Source organism: Triturus cristatus, chromosome 7 (genome assembly GCF_964204655.1).
Source record: "Triturus cristatus chromosome 7, aTriCri1.1, whole genome shotgun sequence".
In the NCBI taxonomy this organism is placed as follows: Eukaryota; Metazoa; Chordata; class Amphibia; order Caudata; family Salamandridae; genus Triturus; species Triturus cristatus.
In genome coordinates this window covers 281726438-281748549 of record NC_140590.1, presented here as the reverse complement: position 1 = coordinate 281748549, position 22112 = coordinate 281726438, and the positions used below count along the sequence as shown (strand labels likewise).

The 22112-nt window shown below is 47.8% G+C and overlaps 1 protein-coding gene across 3 annotated transcripts in view; it reads right to left on the bottom strand.

Moving 5' to 3' along the window:
* LOC146809428 (kinesin-like protein KIF18B) overlaps positions 1 to 22112 on the bottom strand; it is a 332980-nt gene that overhangs the window by 181345 nt on the left and 129523 nt on the right. For all 3 annotated transcript variants that reach the window (XM_085616276.1, XM_085616275.1, XM_085616274.1), the window contains exons 11-12: positions 20453 to 20574; positions 960 to 1246 (exon numbers count right to left, since the gene is read on the bottom strand). In XM_085616276.1, coding sequence (XP_085472402.1) covers positions 960 to 1246; positions 20453 to 20574 — 409 coding nt within the window. The remainder of the gene's footprint in view (positions 1 to 959; positions 1247 to 20452; positions 20575 to 22112) is intronic.

The following is a 22112-nucleotide window of genomic DNA, read 5'->3' as shown; positions in this document are numbered from 1 at the left end:
GAGATGGCGAACACTTGCACATGTTGCGTGTATCCAGCTTTTATAGTTAAAACACGTAGGGTTTTAAAGGGCCTTGTTAGATCTTTAAAGGTTTTCTTCGCCCTAAGGGCACTTGGAAACACAAAGCAGCCAAAGCTGTAGCTAATTCAAATGACTCCCAGCTTGTTATCTATAATGAAATGGACCCAGACCCTGCTTCATAAACACTCAACAACTGCCCACATCCATGCTCTGAACCACAACCTCTCCTTCAAGAAGGATCTGTAATGGCCTATTGCGTGCTACTCAGCCTGGGAAACGGGGCCAATTGTACATGGGTGCTGCAAAATCTGCTCTTCACTGCATCAGTCCTGTGCACCTGACAGTTCCTGTAGATCAATAAATTGGCACAATCCATTTATGTAACTTCTATGGAAGATAGGTCTCTGCATAGAGTGCGCTAGTAATGTGTAGAAAAAAGGGCCTTGTGCATCAGTCGACTACTGAGCACAAACTGTTTCTGCACAAAAGGAACCCTAAGTAAATATACAGGCCTTTGTCCTCTGAGCATCAAGCAGTTCCTCCATTTCTCCTTCTCTGTGATGAAGGATCCCTGCACACTAAGCTCTAGGGAGCCCTTCAAAGGTGTTCTACACACTGCATAGTTAGAACATTTTATTGAGATTTGCAGGATGATTAAGAGTTTGGTCACATTGCTGGGACTCCGCTTCTCATGCTGGGCATAATTTGTTTTACATGGTATTCATACTGAAGTTTTTGTTCTCACTAAGCACAGCTACTTATAGGGGTTATTACAGCAAAATTCAATGGCACTCAATTAACAAACCTTGGAAGGACAGAAGGCGGAGTTGGCCTTGCTAGAATTTAAACTTGTGACCGCAGGTCCAAGCAGATGCCAGAGCTAAGCATTTAACTCAATCCTCCACCTTGCCTGTTTAGTCACCATAGAATAAGCTTACCTCTCTCCATAGGCAGCTGGGCCCTCAAAGGGGGCAGAGTCTCCAACATAGTCTCCACCCCACTCTCATCAACAAGCTGTCCATTCTCTTTGGAGCTCTGCTGCAGCGTCTGCCTCATCTTCTCAGGGCTCTGCCCTGTCTCTTCAACCCTCAACAGTGCGCCATTCTCCCTCTGCATTAGCTGCTCCAGAACTTCAAATTCTGCTTTCATCTCAGGCGTATGTAGGTTTGCAGCCTCAAGTGCCCTCTGCTGTCTCCGGACTAATCGCAGAAGAGCACACATCAGCCTGAAAGAAGGGATTGGAGATGTCTATCACAGTAAAAAATATGGATGACAGACGAAAACTGCTTGCTTACTGAAAATGTGTAGTTTGTGAATAAACCAAAATTCAATCAGGGAAGCAAAAGTCCATTAGCATCAACATACAGATCAGGAATCAAGATGGAACTTTCCTGCACCACAACTATTTCTATAAGTCCCTTAGAAACCACTCAGCAAACTCTAAATTTAGGAAGTTGTTTATATGTGTTCAGCCTACCATCCACAACTGTGTATCTTTTTCAGGCTTTGATTATCTATCAAGTCTTCTAAGGAAATAACTTCTAATATCCACGTTCATGGTTATGCTTATTCACACTCATGAAAAAGATAATGAGATAAAGGGCAGGGAGACACAGATATGAAAAAAACTCACACTCAACACCACTACTGAATGAAAATATGAACTACTCCTCTGGTGTTTCTAAACTTGAGCTCTTGTGCAGCACATGCTGCAGAGGAGAGCTGCACTGGGGTGTAAGAAGGGGGATTATCCCCTTGAGAATTTATATTAGAAGTGTGTCCCTTTCTTGGAGGTTCATGCCTATTTTTAGGATTCTCATGTTGGGGGATGAGAGATCATCCTCTAGTGTGACAGTCTATGGTTTCACAGCAGGAACCAGTCTTTTTGGATTTAAACTGAAAAATACAGTGGGAGCTCTGCCAAATGTTCAAATGCTTGATTTTCAAGGCTTTGATGGCAGAAACTTGCCCACTGGTGATCCTCTCATCGGTGCAAGTGCATCAAAATATATGTATGTGAAGTGCTTTTAGTGAAATGTCTCAATGTCAAACATCTATGGGAGGAGTAATTCCACTGTATACCGATTGCTAATGCATATGACAGATGAAACCTTACTTGGGTGGTCACCGCCAGTTTTCTTTGCTGTTAGAACTCCCTTGCAGGTAATTTTGAACTCTATCACTGGGACCTTGCTTATCCAGGGCCAGTATGTGCTCCAACCGCCCCTTCCCCAAATCGAAACTGACTTTGAACATGAAATAAGTTACCCTCAAGGGCACCTTGCTGCCGACATGTTGGCGTGCATAATATTTAAGAGTGAAACGTGATATATTAGAAATGGCAAAACAACATTGTCACTGGTCAGGCTGTAGAGGGCAAATAGGAAAAGGCATAGCATAGATTGTATTTACCAGCTACAGACTCTAGTCAAAAACTGAATTTTAAATTGACTAAAGATGTAATTTAGAGGGGGGACGCTAGGTGGCGCGCTGGCGTATGGTTGCCTCTGAGTAAGGCTCCCCGCAGTCCGGCGACATTATCCGTTTAAACTATCCTTTTGCGGTGGCTGAGGGAGCTGAAACTGCACACAGCGGTGGTGTGGAAGGTCTACCACTACCAAGCGAAGTTTGGCTGCAATCGGTGCCGGGCTCGAGTCGGTAGCGGCTCAGACAGATTGGCCGGGTCACGCGACTGGGGACTGTGGAGCGCATTGTCGGCGACGGCGGCTGGGACAGAACGTGGCTGCAATAACGGCTGAGGGCCGAGAGAGCGCGGAAGGAGACGACTGGCCCCAGAGACGAGTGCGTGGCTGCCGCTGCGGGTTCGAGTGCGATACTGTGGACTGTGAGCGGCGGAGGATCCCTCTCTCGCCCTCCCGCACTCTTGGGGGTGCCTGCGATGCTCCCGGAGATTGACGCTGGGAAATAGCGCGAGGAGTCACCGGGGTGACGGGAGTGTGGTGTGCGGAAACGTCCCCTTGGCATCGCTCGATCCGGACCTTGGACTCATTGGGGCTCTTGGATCACGGTTTTCGGCGAGTGTGGAGCTGGGTAGATCGGACCGACTGTGGCCCGGACATGCGGAAGTGAGCTGCGGACCCATACACAGGACACCTGCGGCCTGGTGAGAACTGTCCGGGGATCCTCTCTCCCAGCGGCGCTTGTTGGGTATCGGGCGCTCTGTAGGAGGGCTGGGGGATATCGTTGGTGCCCCCAGGCTGGGAGTCGGACGGGCCGCCATTGCAGGGTTGGCGGTTGGGGGCCACATACGCCGGCTCTGTCGACGGCGCCGCTGGGCGTGCGGCAGGCCTACGGATTGTCGGCAACAGAACCAATATTTGGGCAGGATTGGCGAGGCGGATACTGCTGGGAGGCTGGTGCCTGCGGTGCGGCTAGCCCTGCTGGCTTGCGCCGATTTGCGGTGTGGACCTGCCCACGGTGAGCGTTACCACATTGCCTGCCAACAGCCATGGGCAAGACGGAGGCGCGACAGGCTAAGCTCACCTTCGACTCCGGAAAGAAGGCCGCAAAGACCGGGGAAGCGGGGCCTGCCCCGGCTACTGCGGGTGGAGGACCGGGGAACCCTGCGACTGCTGAGGCCAGTCTACACGAGGTGCTGCAAGAGATGCGCCAAGGGTTTGCAACGATAGCGGACAAGGTGGACCGCATATCGTCCCGTATGGATGCGGTGGTGCAAAAGTTGGATGCACATGAGGAGCGCCTTAATGGGGCTGAACAACGTATATCAGATGCAGAGGACACTGTCACGCGGCATACTTGGCAGCTTTCCAGAATGGACAACCTACTACGAGTGATAGCCTCTAAGAATGAGGACTTGGAAGCGAGAAGCCGGCGCAATAATGTCCGCATCGTAGGCATTCCTGAGACGACCAATACAGGCAAGATGGAGGACTATGTGGAGAAGATGTTACTGGCAGCGATCGGGTCGGAGGCTTTATCTCCCCATTTTATTGTGGAACGCGCGCATCGCGCTCTAGGCCCTCGGCCGAAGCCGGGTGCGACCCCCAGGCCCATTATAGCTCGATTGCTCAATTATCGGGACCGAGACGCGGCACTCAGGGCGGCGCGCGGGACGCGCTCCTTATCCTATGAGGGCAATTCTTTCACGCTGTTCCCGGATTTCACGCCGATGGTCCAAGAGGCACGCAGGAAATTTATAGCCGTGAAGGCCAAACTTCGGCAGCTACAACTGGATTATGCACTGCTCTATCCAGCCCGGTTGCGAGTTACTACCCAGGGCAAACAACAATTTTTCATGAACCCACAACAGGTGGAGGAATTCCTCAAACACTACAAGCGATCTGCCAGATCTGGGGCTGTGGCAGAAGCAGAGGTGGAGAGGTCGCCGCAGCACGGAGAGGAGATGGACGGTGAACAGTGAGTGGGGTTAATAAATGCTGTGAGTTGCTAACCTGGGGTTGCAGGGACACTAGCTGAAGGAGCACTACTTGGGGACTCTGATGGCCATAAACGGCACACTGGCTTGAAGGGCGGTATAAGATGTCCATGCTGCAATGAGAAGGGGCTATGGTGCGGATTATTGACCGGCCTGACGGGTTGGCTTTGGCTCGGTGGGTGCAACTGCAGTCCCGCCTCTATGGGACAAATCAGATGTTGTGTGGAAGTGCACTCTCTCAGCTGCTGCTGGACATGACGCTGGACACCCCCCTCTGGGTCGTTGAGGCAGGCTGCCAGTCCTTTGGTAGTCTGAGACGGCTGAGGGGGGAACTGCGATGGCACCTAGACGCAATCCCTGACGGGAAATACCCTAGCTTCTATGGGGTGGTTGTGTAATGCTAAGTTTTTCGGTATTTGGGGTGTTTGTGGGAGGGGCGGGGGGGATAATTTGCTGGCAAGTTGGGGAGTGCTTCAGTGGGCGGGGGGCGGATGGGAGGTTGTTCTGGCATGGTTGGGGGAGCGGGGGGTGGGAGGGGCGGGAGGGGGGGTTGGGGTTGAGAGTTGATTTCAAGCACAAAGCATGGATGTTATGGGTGGAGGAGTGTGTACAGTTTCTTCTGGGAGGCCCGAGGCTATGGGTACTGGGATGTATGCTGATCATTGAGCTACTGCTGACGCGAAGACTATCACTGGGGGCTGATTGGGTGCTAAGGAAGTGGGGACTCGCTGTAAGATGGCTGACATGAGGAGGGGGGTACGGCTCACGGTTCTCTCCTGGAATGTCCGTGGTTTGAATGACGCTAGAAAATGTAGGCAGGTGGTGGCCTACTTAGAGCAGCATCAGGTGCATATTGCATTACTGCAGGAAACACATCTTAGTCCCAGACCACATTACAAACTGGCGGGGCGGTGGGCGGCAATACGCAGCTTTTCATCGTACTCAGGGTATGCCAGGGGAGTTGCGATTTTAATAAAAAAAACGATACCCTTTGTGAAGATGGGGGAACAGGTGGATGTTGAGGGGAGATTTGTGGTGTTATGGGGTAGGCTGGGCACCGACACGGTCACGATAGTCAACTGCTATGGTCCCAATGTGGATACGCCATCCTTCTTCACACATCTATGGGGAAAGGTACTAGACACTGGCTCTATGCATATCATATGGGGCGGTGATTTCAATGTGGCTTTAGTCCCTGGGGTGGACAGGTCAGACAATAGTCCTCGATATCACCCGAAGGCCCGAGATGCTCTAGCGGGAATAGTAGAGGAGGGGGGATTGGTAGACAGCTGGAGGTTTGCACATGGTGGTCTCCGGGAGGGCACGCACTTTACGGCGCATGCTAACACGTGGGCTCGACTGGACTATTGTTTTTTGTCTCGGAGTATCGCATCGGATTTGGGACGGGTAGCGCACTTGCCGCGCTCGTATTCGGATCATTGCCCGGTTCTGGTCCAGCTAACGGTCCCGGGATACGGGAGCGCTAGAGCCCGGTGGCGCATGCACCCTACGGCACTGTTAGATGCGTTGTTTAAGACAGAGTTGGGAGAGGAGATCGCGGAGTTCTTCCCTCGCAATAAGGGGTCAGTAGAAAGTGTGGACACCATCTGGGAGGCCTTTAAGGTGACGATTAGGGGATTTTACATATCCAAAAGCTTCGGGGTCCTACGAAACATACGAGGGACATTAGCTAGACTGGAGGGAGAGCTTCGGGACCTAGAGTCTCGGATGACCAGGGAACCGATGGGCCCCGTTCAGACAGAATTCAGGGAACGGCTGACGCAGTTTGAATAGGAAGCGGACCGGGAGGCTAAGTTCCGGGGTAAATACTGGCAGGCCCGTAGATATTGCGAAGGTGAGCGACCGGGGCGCGCGTTGGCGGAGGTTACGAGGCCGCCGAGAGGTATGACTCATGTATTGGAATTGCATGCGCGAGATGGGACCACGCGGCGGGATACGAAAGATATTTTGGAGCTTTTCACTCAGCACTACACCGAGCTATATACAGCCCACGAGGTGGGGGATGTTGCATGGGGGGATTTTCTGGATGAGGTGGCGCTGTGCTGGCTGAGCGACGAACATAGGGAGTTCCTTGGTGCGCCGTTTGAATTAGATGAAATTCGGGAGGCAATCATGTCCCTCGCCAATGGCAAAGCGAGTGGCCTGGATGGGTTACCAGTGGAATTTTATAAGTGCTACATTGAAATAATGGCCCCAGTCCTTAAGGAGGTGTATGAGGAGTCTTTGGAGGTGGGCATGTTGCCGCGGTCGATGAGGGAAGTGTTGATTACGTCGCTGTTAAAGCCGGGCAAGGATCCTGCTGAGTGTGATGCATATAGACCACTGTCTTTGATTAATTGTGACGCTAAGATCTTGGCGAAAGTACTGGCCAATCGGCTGTCCTTATTGATGACTAAGATAGCTCTTCCGGACCAGTCCGGTTTTGTGCCTGGGAGGTCCACTGCTAACAATCTCCGCACCCTCTTCTCACTGATGCATACCATAGCGCCGGATAAGCCGGTGGCTGCCATATTTCTTGATGCCACTAAGGCGTTCGACTCTGTGGAGTGGAACTATCTCTTTGCGATCTTGTATAGGATGGGGTTTCCCAAGATATTTGTAGCATGGGTACGGTTGCTGTACACTGATCCGAAGGCACGGATCCTTATTAATGGGGAGATGTCGAACCTGATTTCCTTGACCAGAGGTACTAGACAGGGCTGTCCATTATCCCCGCTGCTATTCGCTATCGCAATTGAGCCGCTGGCGTGCCGTATCCGGCAGCTGCACAAAGGCAGCGCCTTTCACTGTGAGCAGCGTCAAATAGATGTGTCCCTCTATGCAGATGACCTGACGTTATACGTGGTAGATCCACAGACCAATCTCAATTCGTTATTGAGAGAATTTTTGGTGTTTGGCCGGTTGTCTGGTATACAGATTAATTGGAAGAAATCGCAGTTCTTCCCCCTGACTCCTGCGGTGCCCCGGTTCGCACTGGACTATCCGATCGAATGGTGCGACGAGGACTTACGATACTTGGGGATTCAGGTGTCGAGGCTTCAGGAGGAGACGGTGCGTCTAAATTATGGAACTGCCATTGCCAAGTTAACGGATGATGTGACTAGGTGGATTTCTTTGCCATTTACTATGGCGGGTAGAGCCTCACTCATTAAGATGGTGGTGCTGCCCCGATTCCTATATTTGTTCCAAAATGTTCCGTACTATCCGGGTGCATATTTCTTCCGACGACTCCGCTCAGAGCTGATACGACTGTTTTGGGCCGGGAGGCAGCCGAGACTGGCGTGGTCGATTGTAACCCAACCATATGACAGAGGTGGCTTCGATGTCCCCGATTTTCTAACATACTATCTGAGTGCTCAAGCTCAGTATGCCTATCATTGGTTTGTACCCACTCCATTCATGCCGCAGGTGGCTGTGGAGGACTGGATAGTTAGGCCGCTACCGCTGCACGGCATAATTCAAGGCCCGGTTCGTGCGATTGAGACACCGGCTACTACGGTGACCTGCACGATAGATGCGTGGCAACGTATTCTAAGTAAGGTGGCGCTTCAGCTCTTATATGCACCGACCCTGCCACTGGCGTATCACCCGAAGTTATCCTTATTGCAGGAGAGAGGGTTCCAGGGGATGTGCGCTCGGCGGCGGATATGTAGCTGGGGTGATTTATTCCTGAATGGGCGGTTCAAAACGAGAGACGAGTGGTTTCAAGGGGAACCGCCTACTCCGCTGGAAGTGTTTTATTATCTTCGACTGCGGCAGGGGCTCCAGGCTATTTTACCACAGTTCCCAGAGGAACCTGATGTGGTTCAGCCTCTGAGGGTCTTGCTTACGTCCGCGGATGGCAGACACCTGGTATCGCACCTCTATCGTAGTATTAGAGAGCACAGTGGTGGCGGAGTGTGCAGAGCGCTTGGCCAGTGGAATGCGGATCTGGGGAGAGATATTACAGCGGCGCAGTGGAAATATTGCTGTGCACAGACCGCGCAGATATCGGCTAGTTGTAGACTGCGTATTATTCACTATAAGTTTTTGCAGCGTTTATACTGCACGCCGGTGCGGAAGCTACGGTTTCGGCTTGCGGATAACGATAGATGCGAGCGGTGCCGCGCGGAAGGAGCTGGGTTTTTACATCTGGCGTGGTTGTGCCCGGCGGTGTCTGAATATTGGGTGCAGGTACACACGGCGCTGACGGCGATGCTGGGAGCCAGGATCGACTGTGATCCCCTGGTGATGCTCCTGGGGTATACGATGGATATAGCCAGGGCACATCGGAAATTCGGGAATATAGCTCTGCTTATGGCGAAACGACGGGTGGCGTGCAGATGGGGAAGAGGCCGTGCACCGAAATTTAAGGAATGGATAGCGGACTTATTGTATTGTCAGGGACAGAATACAATATATGCAGAAACGCAACCGTTGAGTAGTAGGGCCGTGGATATATGGGACCCGCTCAGAGCATATCTGGAGGCACAGACAATGGCTGAGAATGCCGGATCTCCTGAGGCGAGTAACGCTGGATCCGCTGCAGCTTCGGAGAGTTAGCACCCATGGGCGGGGGTTGTCCCGTGTGGCTGGATAAGGATGGGCGGGCGCTGGGCAGCGGGGTGAGACATACGGTTGTCATAAAAGGGTGATATAGGTGTGCAGGAACGACCGCCTGGACGAGAGGGGAGCACCTGCTTCAAACATCTGACCTAGTAGTGGTAGTACTTTATAGTGGGGTGGCCAATATCACACCATAGCCATGAGGACCTTGGTTAACCAGAACATATGTGCGGATGCTTTGTGATCTTGAGTGTACTACATCGCCTCCGAGCCCCCGGGATGTCGGACAACTGGCTGTGGATATACAAGCTGACAGCAAGTATACGTGGTTCAATGTAGCCGGCCCGAGGGGTTGTAGGCGTGATGATGTACAATAATTTTGCAATCATAATAAAGGTTTTTGAAACTTTAAAAAAAAAAAAAAAAAAAAAAAAGATGTAATTTAGAGAAATTGTATTTTTATTAAATACGGTTGAAATGTAACTTTTAGAAAATTACCTTTACACTGCCTGAAAATGTAAGTATAAAATTAGCCTCCAGCCTGAAGCTGCTGGAGGCTAATTTGCAGCAACTGCCCAGTCTGTCTCTAGATGGAATCAGGTGTGAATGATGTGTGAAAACATTCTAGAGCACAGACTGGCCTGGTAGTGGGGAGGTGTTTTCTTCCCGTGTCCCGAAAACCAGGTGGGGAGGGTCCAGGAACTTAACTTCAAAATGGCCTGCCCCATCACAAGCAAATGTTAGATGACACTTGGAAAGGTCCAGCTTTTGCTTCTCTAGTCAGGCTGGCACCAAACCAAGTGGGAGTAAGGCTACCCCCAGAACCGGTTTTGAGTGACCACAGATGAGGAGACTGCTCATTACCCTGGTCACACTTCTGGGTGAGCACAAAGACTTTGTACAAGGGGGAGAAGGCTTTCCTCATCTTGGATTTTGAGAGTGGGGGCACTGGGAGATTGTTTGAAATGGGCTAAACAGGAACTGCTAAGAAAAGTGGGAAGGGTTGTCCTCAGGATCTTCACTGGCTCGTGACTGCCCATAAGTCACCCCACCAACTAGCTGTCATCCCCACCCACTAGCTGCTGCCAGGCATACGTGAGGCACCCCAGGTCATCTCCTCAAAATAGTTACAGGACCTTCAAAGCCCTTTTTGAAATTCCCAAATTTAAAATCATTGAAGAACAAAAAACTGTAAATTTCTGGTACAGCCATCTTAGTTACCAGAGGACCACTGATATCAGAAACCACAGCCCAGTCGTCAATCTCTGCATACAGTTCAAGGCCCAACTCTTCAAAAATACCTACAATTACTTTGCAATGGATCTATGTACTATATATCCAGTTATACAAACAATGTGTCATGTCTTTCTGCATCTCTCAACTTCCCCAATCCAAGCTTTCCAAATAGACCCCTGGCTTAGGTCCGTTTGGAAATGTTTCACTGAAATGTGCCTTAATACCAATACGTCTAGTTGCACTATGTATAAGGTAAATTAGTTGTCCAAAAATAATTCATTCCTAGCTCAGCCATACCTCATGGCGAGATATTCCCATTTCCCAGGCATACCACTCCTATAATTTTAAGGGATGGAAGAAAATAAGTTACTTACCTGTAAACTGTGGTTCTCCAGCACTTGTATCTTTCAGAGATTCACATGCTTGAATCATTCCCCATCGTCGAAGTGGGAGTCCCACTGTACATTAAAAGCAGCAAGTAATGACTTTAACATTGAAGTTAATGGAGAAAAAAACATTGACTTTAACATGTCGTCTTAGTCGTTAGTCTTATAAATTCTGTCTGGTTTGGTAGCTTATGTGTTCACTGGAATTTAAGGTAATCTCAGCGCCAGGATACCCGTGGGGTGATAGTGCGCTCTATAAATTTATTTTACATTACATTAGGAATAGTCCAAACTCCAGCCAATCAGGCGACAGCACCCTCTAGAACACTCTCTACAGAGGCTCCATGCTCTCAGATTTTCTACTGCACGTCGTGTGAAGCGAGTCTCCCTGAGCTCTGATCAGTATTTTCTGTTTTGGCCTACTGAACACGTTTTTTCTTCAGGACAGCATGTCTTTTACATAAAGGTCTCTATTTAAGCATTGTGAGTCCTGTGGGAAACTCAGACTACACTCGGATGATACCCACAAGAAGTGTATTTACTGTATTCACCCTGATCATCAGGTGAGAGACTGTAAAATCTGCAGAACTTTCTCTAAAAAACCTTTGGGAGATAGAAGGGATGCCTTCTTCTGTGGCTACATAGGTTTAAGACCAAAGACAATACCCTGTCTGACAACGACAGTGATTTCATTACAAGACGGGAGGCTACCATTATGCATATCACTTTTAATGCAGTCTCCAAGCAGCCGCATACATCATAAAGCAAAGGTTCCATAAAGAACGTTAAGAGTAAATAAAAGGCATGAGACCATAACATTCAGCCTCTTTTAAATGCGGCTCCAGGCAGATAAGTTCTTTTCATTACTTCTCTAGCATGGAATTTACAGTTTGTTGATTTTATTTAGCTGTTTTTTCTTGCCATTACGGACATTGTTTCCCTCTAACTTCTGCGCATTTTCTCAGGCCCTTATCCCCCATCCTTTCACTCTTCTCTTTTCACATCATTGCGGCCTCCAATTTACGGAGGTCGACTTCTGACCCTGTGCATTTCCTACTCATGTCATCTTGACCTTCTCTATTGCCTTTCTTTTTATTTCAGTGATCGCTTTACCCCTTTTATAGCTTTTTTCAAATATTCCAAGCGGTATTAGGTGAAATTATTTGCTTACCCGGTCTCTCCCCCGACTCCTCCGTTCACGCGCTAACCTCCCCGGACCGGGATTGACGTATAATTCATCCAAACTGCCTTACGCGATGGTCCGTTGAATATTTGAGGAATGAACCTTGGCAACACACCGATAACGTCGCTGCGTTGCCAATGAACATTCCTCGTTGCTTCTATTACCCAACACGGCTTACAAAGGCCTTCCAATGCACGCAATACCGGTCACATAGCAACCAGCCTATCAAAAACCTCCCGTGATCGCGCTCGAGCGCATTTACGGTCCTTGGAGGCTACGATCAACTGGCAGTTTGACAAACGCTTTCTAACGCCCAAATCTTTATAAATATATATATTAAAAAAAAGGGGAAAATCTAATTATTACAAAATCTTTCATCCTTCTAATATACAAAAAAAAAAAGGGGGTAGAACATTTAGTTTTATTATCCCTATTTAATCCTTGCCTCTCTTTTCATGTCTGACCTTGATTCAGATGAGGCAGAGGCTAGCATACCCACCCCTAACCTGAATAATGAGGCTTTTAAAAACATCATCCAGAAGGAAATCAGATCTTGTATGTTGGAAACTCTATCTAAAGTAATGACATCCAAAAGATCCTTCCAATGCGAAGAGGATAATAATATTCTAGAACAACATACACTTCCTAACTATGATCTCACTCACATAAGGGGAAAAAGACTTAAAAAAAAAAAAGTAAAAATTTAGATTTTATCCCCAAGAGCACTGGAGGTCCAAGTACCTCTACCTTCATGGGAGGTCACCGGACCTCAAATACTTCGGGTGTCCCTAGCGGCACAACGCATAAAGGTGTCCTCAGCGGCACAAAATATCTGGGTGACCCCTGCGGCACAAAATATCGAAGTGCTCAAAATGACAACCTTGATGAGAGTGATGATGATTTTGAAGAAGACGATGCCTCCGATTCTCCTGATGAATATATCTTAGATCTGGATGAAGACGACCATGAGTTCAACTCACAACTCCTCAATGACGATCTCGCTCCCTCTTCTAAAGATACCATTCTAGACCCCTTAGGTCAAGAAATGTTTTCTCCTCTTAATATAAAACACCCCAGGAGCTCAGAATGGATTCCTCAGGACCACGTGAACAAATTTATAAACAAATGGCTAAGGAACCCACTAGACAGGGATGCTCGGAATCTATTAAGAGCTGAATGCTCCAGACCCTCCATCGGAGATAAAGCTTGCCAGACTACAAATCTTGATCCCGAACTCATCAAATACCTTTTTAAGCTCGGAGGAGACCCGAAGAAGGGAATGGAGAGATCCCTTAAAGGTTGTCAAGATAGAGTCCTGGATATCCTCGGCCCTCTCACCATAATTATTGATACAACTGAAGATAGCCACATTAATGGCATCCCCTAAACATAGAAGTAATTAGAGGCCTTAGCCAGAGAGCTTGTGTGTTACTGGGTAATGCTAATGCCAGCCTCAACTCAGAGAGGAGAAGAGTAGTCCTCACAAAAATTAGCCCAAAATTAAGCGATTTAGCCGACAAAGAACCCTCAATCAACCCTAAGGGCTTGCTCTTTGGTGAAGACATGATTAAAACCCTAGGCAAATACGTCTCGACCTTTACGGCTTTAGATAAAGCTCACCAAAATATGAAAAGAGTTTAACTCCAATAACCTTTTCGGGAGGGCCGGTAGACAGGGCCAGTCTTCCGGCCGCTTCAACCGCAGGCCCTACCCTAGAGGAAGAGGATATGGCGGAAGGGGATTCCAACCCTCGAATACCCCTCAATTCTTTCCACAAAGAGGAAGAGGATTTCGCTCCAGAAACTTCAGATCTCGTGGTGCATCCAACGACAACACCACCCAAAGTGAGTACAACTCCTACCTTCCCTCCTCCTCCTTTTTCCCCCAAAAGTAGGAGGCAGACTCAAACCTTTCTTCCACAATTGGAAATTGATAACCCAAGACCCATGGGTTCTAAATACTGTGAGAGGGTTTATGATAGATTTTACGGAAACTCCTTACCAGTCTTCTTTCCCCAGAGAGATTCCTCTTACTTTAGATCTGGAAAAAACAGAGGAGAAAATCTCCTCCATGCTTCAGAAGGGCGCTATTGTAGAAGTCCCACTATAGATGCGAAGATTTATAAGCGCACACTTCCTCGTCAAAAAAAAAAAAAAAAAGAGAAAGGTTGGAGACCCGTCATAAATCTAAGGGATCTCAACAAATACCTTGTTTACAGACACTTCAAAATGGAAGGTATTCACCTCCTCAGGGACTTACTCCTAGAGGGAGATTGGCTTGTCAAATTAGACCTGCAGGACGCTTACTTTACCATCCCTATGGCCAAGGATCACCAACCCTTCCTTCAATTCTTGTGGAAAAACCAATCTCTTTCAATTCAAAGCCCTCCCTTTCGGTCTCTCCTCGGCCCCTTGGTGTTTCACCAAAGTCATGAGATAAATCGCCTCCTTCCTAAGGGAAAAGGGTATTCGTATGATACTATACCTGGACGATATCCTCATTCTATCTCAAAACCACTTTCAAATCATTCAGGACCTGAAAACTGTTATGGACCTATTAGAAAACCTGGGGTTCATCATAAACAGAGAAAAGTCAAATCTTTCTCCTTCCAGAAACATAGAATTCTTGGGTTTTACCGTAGATACCATAAAATGCCTTCTTCTGCTCCCACCAAAGAAAATATCAAAAATCAAGAAAGAGATAAGACACATTCTAAAGCTACAGGAGTTCTCCTTAAGGGAATTAGCCAGGTTACTAGGCCTCCTTTCTTCTTCCATCCAAGCTATTTTTCCAGGCCCCTTAAATTATCGTGCCCTTCAGAGAGTAGAAGCCAGGGCCCTTCAATCAGGCCTCTGGTACAGGGATCTCATCTCACTAGACCAAGAAGAAAGACTAGAAATGAACTGGTGGTTAAATAACATAGACGCCTGGCATGGGAAAGCAATTTTTGGTTCAGCACCAGAATTTGTATTAGAATCCGATGCGAGCCTTCATGGCTGGGGAGCTTGCTTCCAAGACCAGAACACTGGCGGAGTCTGGTCTCTGAAAGAATCCTCACACCACATACATTTCTTGGAATTGACAGCTGGCCTCTATGCCTTGATGAGTTTCAAACAATCCATTCAGGGCAGATCTGTCATTCCAAAGATGGACAACATGTCAGCAGTTACGTATATAAATCGCCTAGGTGGAACAAAATCTATAGACCTCTCGAATCTAGCCAAGAAACTTTGGATGTTCTGTCTGGAACACAAAATCTCTCTAAGAGCCGAATATCTCCCAGGAAAAACAAACGAATCTGCAGATTGGAACTCAAGATTCCTCTTAGACTACAGCGACTGGAAACTCAACGTCTCTCAACAACTTATGGGGTCCTCTGCATATAGATCTTTGCCAGCAGGTTGACATTCCAATTTCAGAGTTACTACAGTTGGATGCCAGACCCAGATACTCTGGCAGTGAATGCCTTCCTCCAATCTTGGGAAGGCACCAACAGTTATGCTTTCCCTCCCTTTTCAATGATCCAAAGGGTACTTCAGAAAGTCAGACAACATCGATGCTCGATCGTCCTGATCACTCCCTTCTGGCCTTCTCAGGCTTGGTTTGCAACTACTCTGGAAATGACTTACGACCTCCTCTTCCTAATTCCTTCCCTAGTGGATCTTCTTACAGACATAGACGGACGTCTTCACCCCATGGTTCAAACAGGGAAGCTCAACCTTCTTGCCTGGAGAGTGTCAGGAGATCCAACGATCTCTCAAGACTTTCGTCAACAGCTTCAACTCTCTTCTGAGAATCTTGGGCCCCCGGCACACACTACCGGTATAACATCATATGGAAATCATGGGTTCGTTGGTGCTTGGAAAGGAATCTGGATTCTGTTGAAGCACCTATCGTTGACATAGTCAATTTCCTTGTAGAACAATTCGAACGGGGCCTTAGTTATAGATCTATTAATTGTTATAGATCTGCCATCTCTGCAGGTCACTTCCTCGTTAATGGTAAGACAATTGGTAAAAATGCAATTATCTGCAGAGTTCTCAAAAGCATCAGACTCAGGAGAACTCCTAGACCTAGATACCAATCCCTCTGGGATGTCAACTGGCCTATTAATATCCTTTTAAACAGGAAAAACCTTTCTATCAAACTCGCTACTTTACTTTGCCTAATATCCTGCCGTAGAGTCTCTGACGTTAAAGCTCTGGAAATCTCTAATAGATCCTACAACATGTTCGGAGTCAATTTTGATCTTTTTAGAAGAACAAAGACTATGTCCGATTCCATCTTTTACCCTCGTTTTGATTCTTGCCCTAAACTTTGTGTTGTTGATTGTATGAAAGAATACGACTGTAGAATGAATTCTCTTCGCCCTTTAGGTGTGAATCAGTTACTTATTGCCTTTGTAAAACCTCACAGAGCTATCTCCTCTAGTTCTATTTCTAGGTGGGTTAAAATTGTTATGAATTTAGCAGGTATTGATCTAAATATGTTCAAAGCTCACTATCAGAGGTGCAATGGCCAGTAAGTCATTCTGGTCTGGAGGTAAGTTGGACGATATCCTTAAGGCTGCTGATTGGTCTAATGCTAGAAATTTTGCTCAATATTATTGCAAACCAATTTCTAATGTGTCCGACGTAGTCTTACAAAGCTACCAACATGCATAATGGTAGCCTCCGGTCTTGTAATGAAATTGCGATTCTCCTATTAACATGACTAGAGAATCTGGATTTCATTAAAGACACGGAGGTTAACATTATCCCTCCCTCCTCTTTCCTATTTAACCTTATCTCTACAGTATAACAAATCAAAACTAAGTGTCAATTACAATGTTATATACATTTAATTATAAACAAATTTGATTAATGTTTCTCATTGCTTGCTCACCTAATTTATCCTTTATTTTTTTTTTTTTTTTTTTTTAAAAACCTTTATTCGTGCATCTTAAAAGAACAAATACGGGCCTACAACCGTCAGGCCGGCCACGATACAATAAAGCACTGATACCCACATTAAATCCCCCGTGCGTCAACAGTCAGGATTAACAACAAGTTATGGATCACATATTGGAGATATCTTTGACACCCGGGGAAGGAGAAGTGAAGGTTAATTTTAAGTTTTTTAGATAATTTTATCAAGAAAAAAGTCAATGAAGGATAGGAACAAAGGAGATTCGAGTCCGCAAGATAGCCTCACCACACGGGAGAGCAGCAACAGCAGTAAGAACAACAATTGAAGGAAAAACTCAAACAGTGAGGCGGTGCAGAAATATAACAGGATAGTCACATGAGCAAGTACGCACCCCTCCGGAGCCGCCCCCACTCGATCCACCCCACACCCGGATCCCGAATCGAAGAAAGTAGAACGCAGAGACATAAAGGAAAAAAAGGCCCATAGAACTAATTAAGAACAGAGTATTACCCCCCCACCCTACACCAATGCGGAGGCTACGGCCTACCCCCCCCCCCCAGCATAGTGCCTGTCGCCCAATGAACCCGAAATATAGAGGAGAAAGAAAGTAGGAATAGAGGAAAGAAAGTAAGAAAACAGAAAAGAAGGCGGGGAGGAGCCCACGGGACACCAGAGCGCCCCGAACCATCAGCCAATCATGGCCCCCACACACTGAGAGCCCACTACGCCAAAAAAACGGCATGCGAAGATACCATGGCACCACAGTGTAAGCGAAGGGATACAAGTCGCAACGAGTGCGCGCATAACATACATACAGTTCCAGTCCCAGGCCAGCCCGTCCATAAACCATGGCAATAGAAGTCAGTCTAGCCCTGGCCCGATCGCGGGCTTGGGATTAAACCAGCCCCTGCATGAAGGCCCCGTGTCCCGAGCAGACAAAAACAAGATGGCCGCTTGTGAAAGGATGGTGAAGTAGGATCACGAAATGGCCGCCGCCCATCGATTAAGGTCCCTCTTTGCACCACATAAAATCCAAACCTGGCAAGTAAGGTACAGGAGTTCCACAAAAAGTAAGCAGTGGGCCACCGCGGACGGTTCCTCGACGCCGTTAGGCATCGCTCAACAGGATAGTCCAGTGGACGCGGTGAGGCAGGCAACAATGAAGCAGGCAGCCATGACCAGGGGGACAAAGCATCCGCAGTTGAGGTGTAGGGCGGTGTACCCTGGGCGCCGGGAGCGCCAGGTGAAGGCACCAGTGGAACACAGTCACACACCGCCGTTGCGTCCCCGCAAGCGGACAAAAGCACCGGGAGACCCACGCCCTGTAGATGGCACACAGTGCGCTCACGACCCGCGGCCGACAGTATGGGGTCAAACCGCTCACTCAGCGCCTGCAGGCCAGCGCACATCTGTAGTTGGAAGTCCCGCAGGGCAGCCAGAACGGAGCCGCATGTAAGCGGAGGCTGGGCCCCCACAGCGGCAGCAATCCGGGACGGCACCGTGGAGCTGGTGTCCGGAAGAGGGGGGGCGAAGTGGGCAGCGGGCGAGACCGGAGTATCGCCCCCCAGCCGCAAGCAGGCACTCAACGCCATGTTTTGCCGCTATACGGTGCAATGGCCGGGGGGGGGGTCGTAGCAAGGAGTCAATTCCCCTCAGGTCTACGCCGCAACGGGAAAGGCCGACAGTCGCTTCTCTTCTCGCAGGTTCCCTCCGCCGCTGGCTAGGCAATAGGGGAAGGGGGCAGCAGCCTCCCACAGCGCGGTCCTCAGAGCGGGGCAGGGGACCCGCCGCACCGGGGCCCACCCCACAGCTCCAGCCCGTCCGGCACAGGGTGCAGAAGGCGTCCGGCCGTCCCTCTCCGGGCTCGTCCGGCAACGATCCGTGGTGCGAGGTGAAATCGGGACCGCGGGGCTCAGGTTAGCGCTAGCTGGTCCGGCAACTGCGGAGCTTCCAGGGGGCCAGCAAAGGCCGTAATGGCGCAGGGTTTCAGTGCAGAGGACAAAAGCACCCAGAACTCGGGCATCCGGGGGGGCTGAGACTCCGGGAAAGCGGCAGCGCGGTCAGCGCGTCTTCGCACACGATGCACCTCGAAAATCGGCGAGGATGGGCATCAGGATAGTAGTCCGAGGCCACGGACCGACGGAGCCGGGCGCTCAAGCGTCTGCTCCGGTCGCCATCTTGGCTCCTCCCTGAATTGATCCTTTATTTAATCAGAATTTACTTACATTTCTTTCTGTTTCAGATAATCTCTCCTAAATGCAGGACTCAGACTTCCTTTCCTTCATCATCCTTGGTTTCCTGCCTTGCCTGATGGTTTATCCAAGATGTTCGCATTTCTTTAAGGAACCTTATTCCGTTTCTACACATTAACGTTTCAAGTTTTGGAGGAACTTTATCCTGTTTTACGCCTTATTTAAAAGAGGCTGAATGTTATGGTCTCATGCCTTTTATTTACTCTTAACATTCTTTATGGAACCTTTGCTTTATGATGTATGCGGCTGCTTGGAGACTGCATTAAAAGTGATATGCATAAAGTTAGCCTCCGTGTCTTTAATGAAATCCAGATTCTCTAGTCATGTTAATAGGAGAATCGCAATTCCTCCCTCAAAACTACTGCTCCTAAAAAGAGGACAAGTGAGGTGGAATTGGTCTCTCCTAAGACTGTGAAGGTGCTTAAGAAGCAGCACCATTCTGTAAAATCTGATGACCAGCCTTCCTCTTCTAAAAAGGAACGAGAAGGTAGACGTCGTCGCAGTCATGGTGACGGAAGCTTTCACCGACAAGGGTGTCGACGACGACTTAGTCGATGGAGTATCTTTCGGAGGTGACAAAATCGTCTCCAGTAGAGACCTCGAAGTTGTCTTTACCTTAGAGGAGGCCGTAGAAGGAGTAGAGGGCACGAAATGAGCCTTGTGAGAGGCAGACTCCTTTTTAGATGAGGAAGGCTGGTCATCAGATTTTACAGAATGGTGCCGTTTCTTGAGCACATTCACAGCCTTAGGAGAGACGAATTCCACCTCACTTGTCCTCTTTTTAGAAGCAGTAGTTTTGAGGGAGGAATCACTGTCGTCGTCAGGCAGGGGATTGTCTTTGGTCTTCAACTTCTGTGGCCACAGAAGAAGGCATCCCTCTCTATCTCGCAACGTTTTTTGAGAGAAAGTTCTGCAGATTTTACAGGCTCTCACCTTGTTATCAGGGTGAAGATAGTAAATATACTTCTTTTGGGGACCATCCGAGTGTAGTCTGAGCTTCCCACAGGACTCACAATGCCTAAATAGAGACCTTTTTAGAAAACATGCTGGTCGGAAGAAAAAAGTTGTTAAGTAGGCGAAAAGAGAAAGTACTGAGCATAGCTCAGGGAGACTCCCTTTGCACGACATGAGGTAGACAATCTGAGAGCCTGGAGCCTCTGTAGAGAGGGCTCTAGAGGGTGCAGTCACCTGATTGGCTGGAATTTGGACTATTCCTAATGACTAGGATGAGATGTTAAAGTGAATGTTTTTTCTCCATTAACTTCCATGTTAAAGTCATTATTTACTGCTTTTAATGTACCGTGGCACTCCCACTGCAACGACGGGGAATGATTCAAGCATGTGATCCTATGAAAGATTCCCAATACTGGAGGACCAGTCTTTCTCATTTCAACTTTATCCATGCAACCCAGTATTAACAAAAGACTTTCTGTGCTCTTTACCCGTCACCCTAATCAGACTCACAGAATGAAGGATGACTTGCCTCTCAATCCGGTCCTCGTTCTGTGGCTTGTGCTCAGAGAGACTTTTCTGCAGGGCTTCTCGGCGACGTGCAGCATTTCGTGGCCTTAGCCTGCGACAATATTTTGGACTTTGTTGACGATCCTAATATCAAAGCGTTGAAGGGAGAGGATTTGGTAAGAACACCATAATTGGGAAAGATGCACAAATAGACCATTAGTTGATGGGTTTCTAAAGCTCACATTTCATACTAAAAGATATTTCGGATTCTTTTTTCCTTCCAAGCTGCACTTAGCACTTTCCTTTTCTATGGCGCACTGTCAGTCCAAAGTACTTTAAAGACCTTTTGATTTCTAGACAGTAATGTAAAACTTGTTACTCACACACAGAGGGATCTAGTATTTCTCTTATGAAAGAACACTGCTATGAGCCTCATCCTCCTATGCTGATTTTAAAGTAGAAATATTAGTCTTTTAATGAGAGTTTTCTAATCCGAAGAAAATAGAAGCTCAGATGCTTACACAAGTGTTTGCCATAAAGTGCATCTGGGTGACAGTCTCTCCAGCTTCTTGTTAGTGAACACCCACAATAACAGATGGGTTTGTACACCAGCTTACCTACTGAGACGTTGAGGTGCTATCCAGTGCATCACTAAGAACTCCTGTCATAGGACAATAAGTCTGATCTGCAGATCTGATCTACAGACACGCCACTCCTTTTATTTCTGTGATACTTCAGCGGCTAAACGAAGACAAGAACTATTTTGGAACCATCACCAGGAGGCCCGAGAAACATGATAGGCAAGTATGAATAATTAACAGGTAAACCTTTACTATAAACAACTTTTTCTCCTGACAAATACTTTCAATAGGCACCTTCTTCATCTATAAACGTGCAATAGAGTAGCACAAAATTTAAATTTTACGAAGTTGGATCCTAAGACATGGCGGTAGGAGAAATCAGGTAATCCTAAAAATTAAATATGAAAAACTATGGATTGTCTGGGCAAAATACAGGCAATAATGCTCTGGAAAGGTTGTTCAGTGAAAGCAAAGTTGCTTCACTTATAAGTCTTCAGACAAGGAATACTCCTCAAAAAGGCTGGAGTTGCCTGACGTGGCAAGTGAGTAGATACCGAACTACCAGGCAAGGCTCCCTCTGGAAGGGAATACAAGCAACTCCAGACCAATATCTGCCTTGAGGAGGTATACTGATATACATAAGGCAGGCCAGAGGTGGCTCTGCAGTCATGAGAATTACAATTATCAGTCCTCTAGTTGAGGCAAGGATGCAACTGGTTGGCAGATGCCCAGTTACAGTCAGTCTCTCAATTGGGTAAACCTGCTCCTTGAATACAAGACAGGATCAGGAATTAGACATCTTTGTTGTAAATTCAAGCTAGCCAATCTGTGCCTTTCTTTCCAACAGTAACGTAAAAGTACAATAAGTACTGACCACCTAGATCAAGGACTTTGAACTTCGAGATGTGACTTGTGCACCAGCACTGAGACATTAAATCTAAATAGGGTCCTGCTACCATCATTCCTTAGACACTGGCAACAAGTTCTAGACATCAGAAAACCCCATTACTGTGATCAGCTTAGGAGGAGACGCTCAACTAATGGGCAGAACAGCACGCTTATGACTAGGAGGAAGACCCAACTGAATGAAAAGCTTGCATG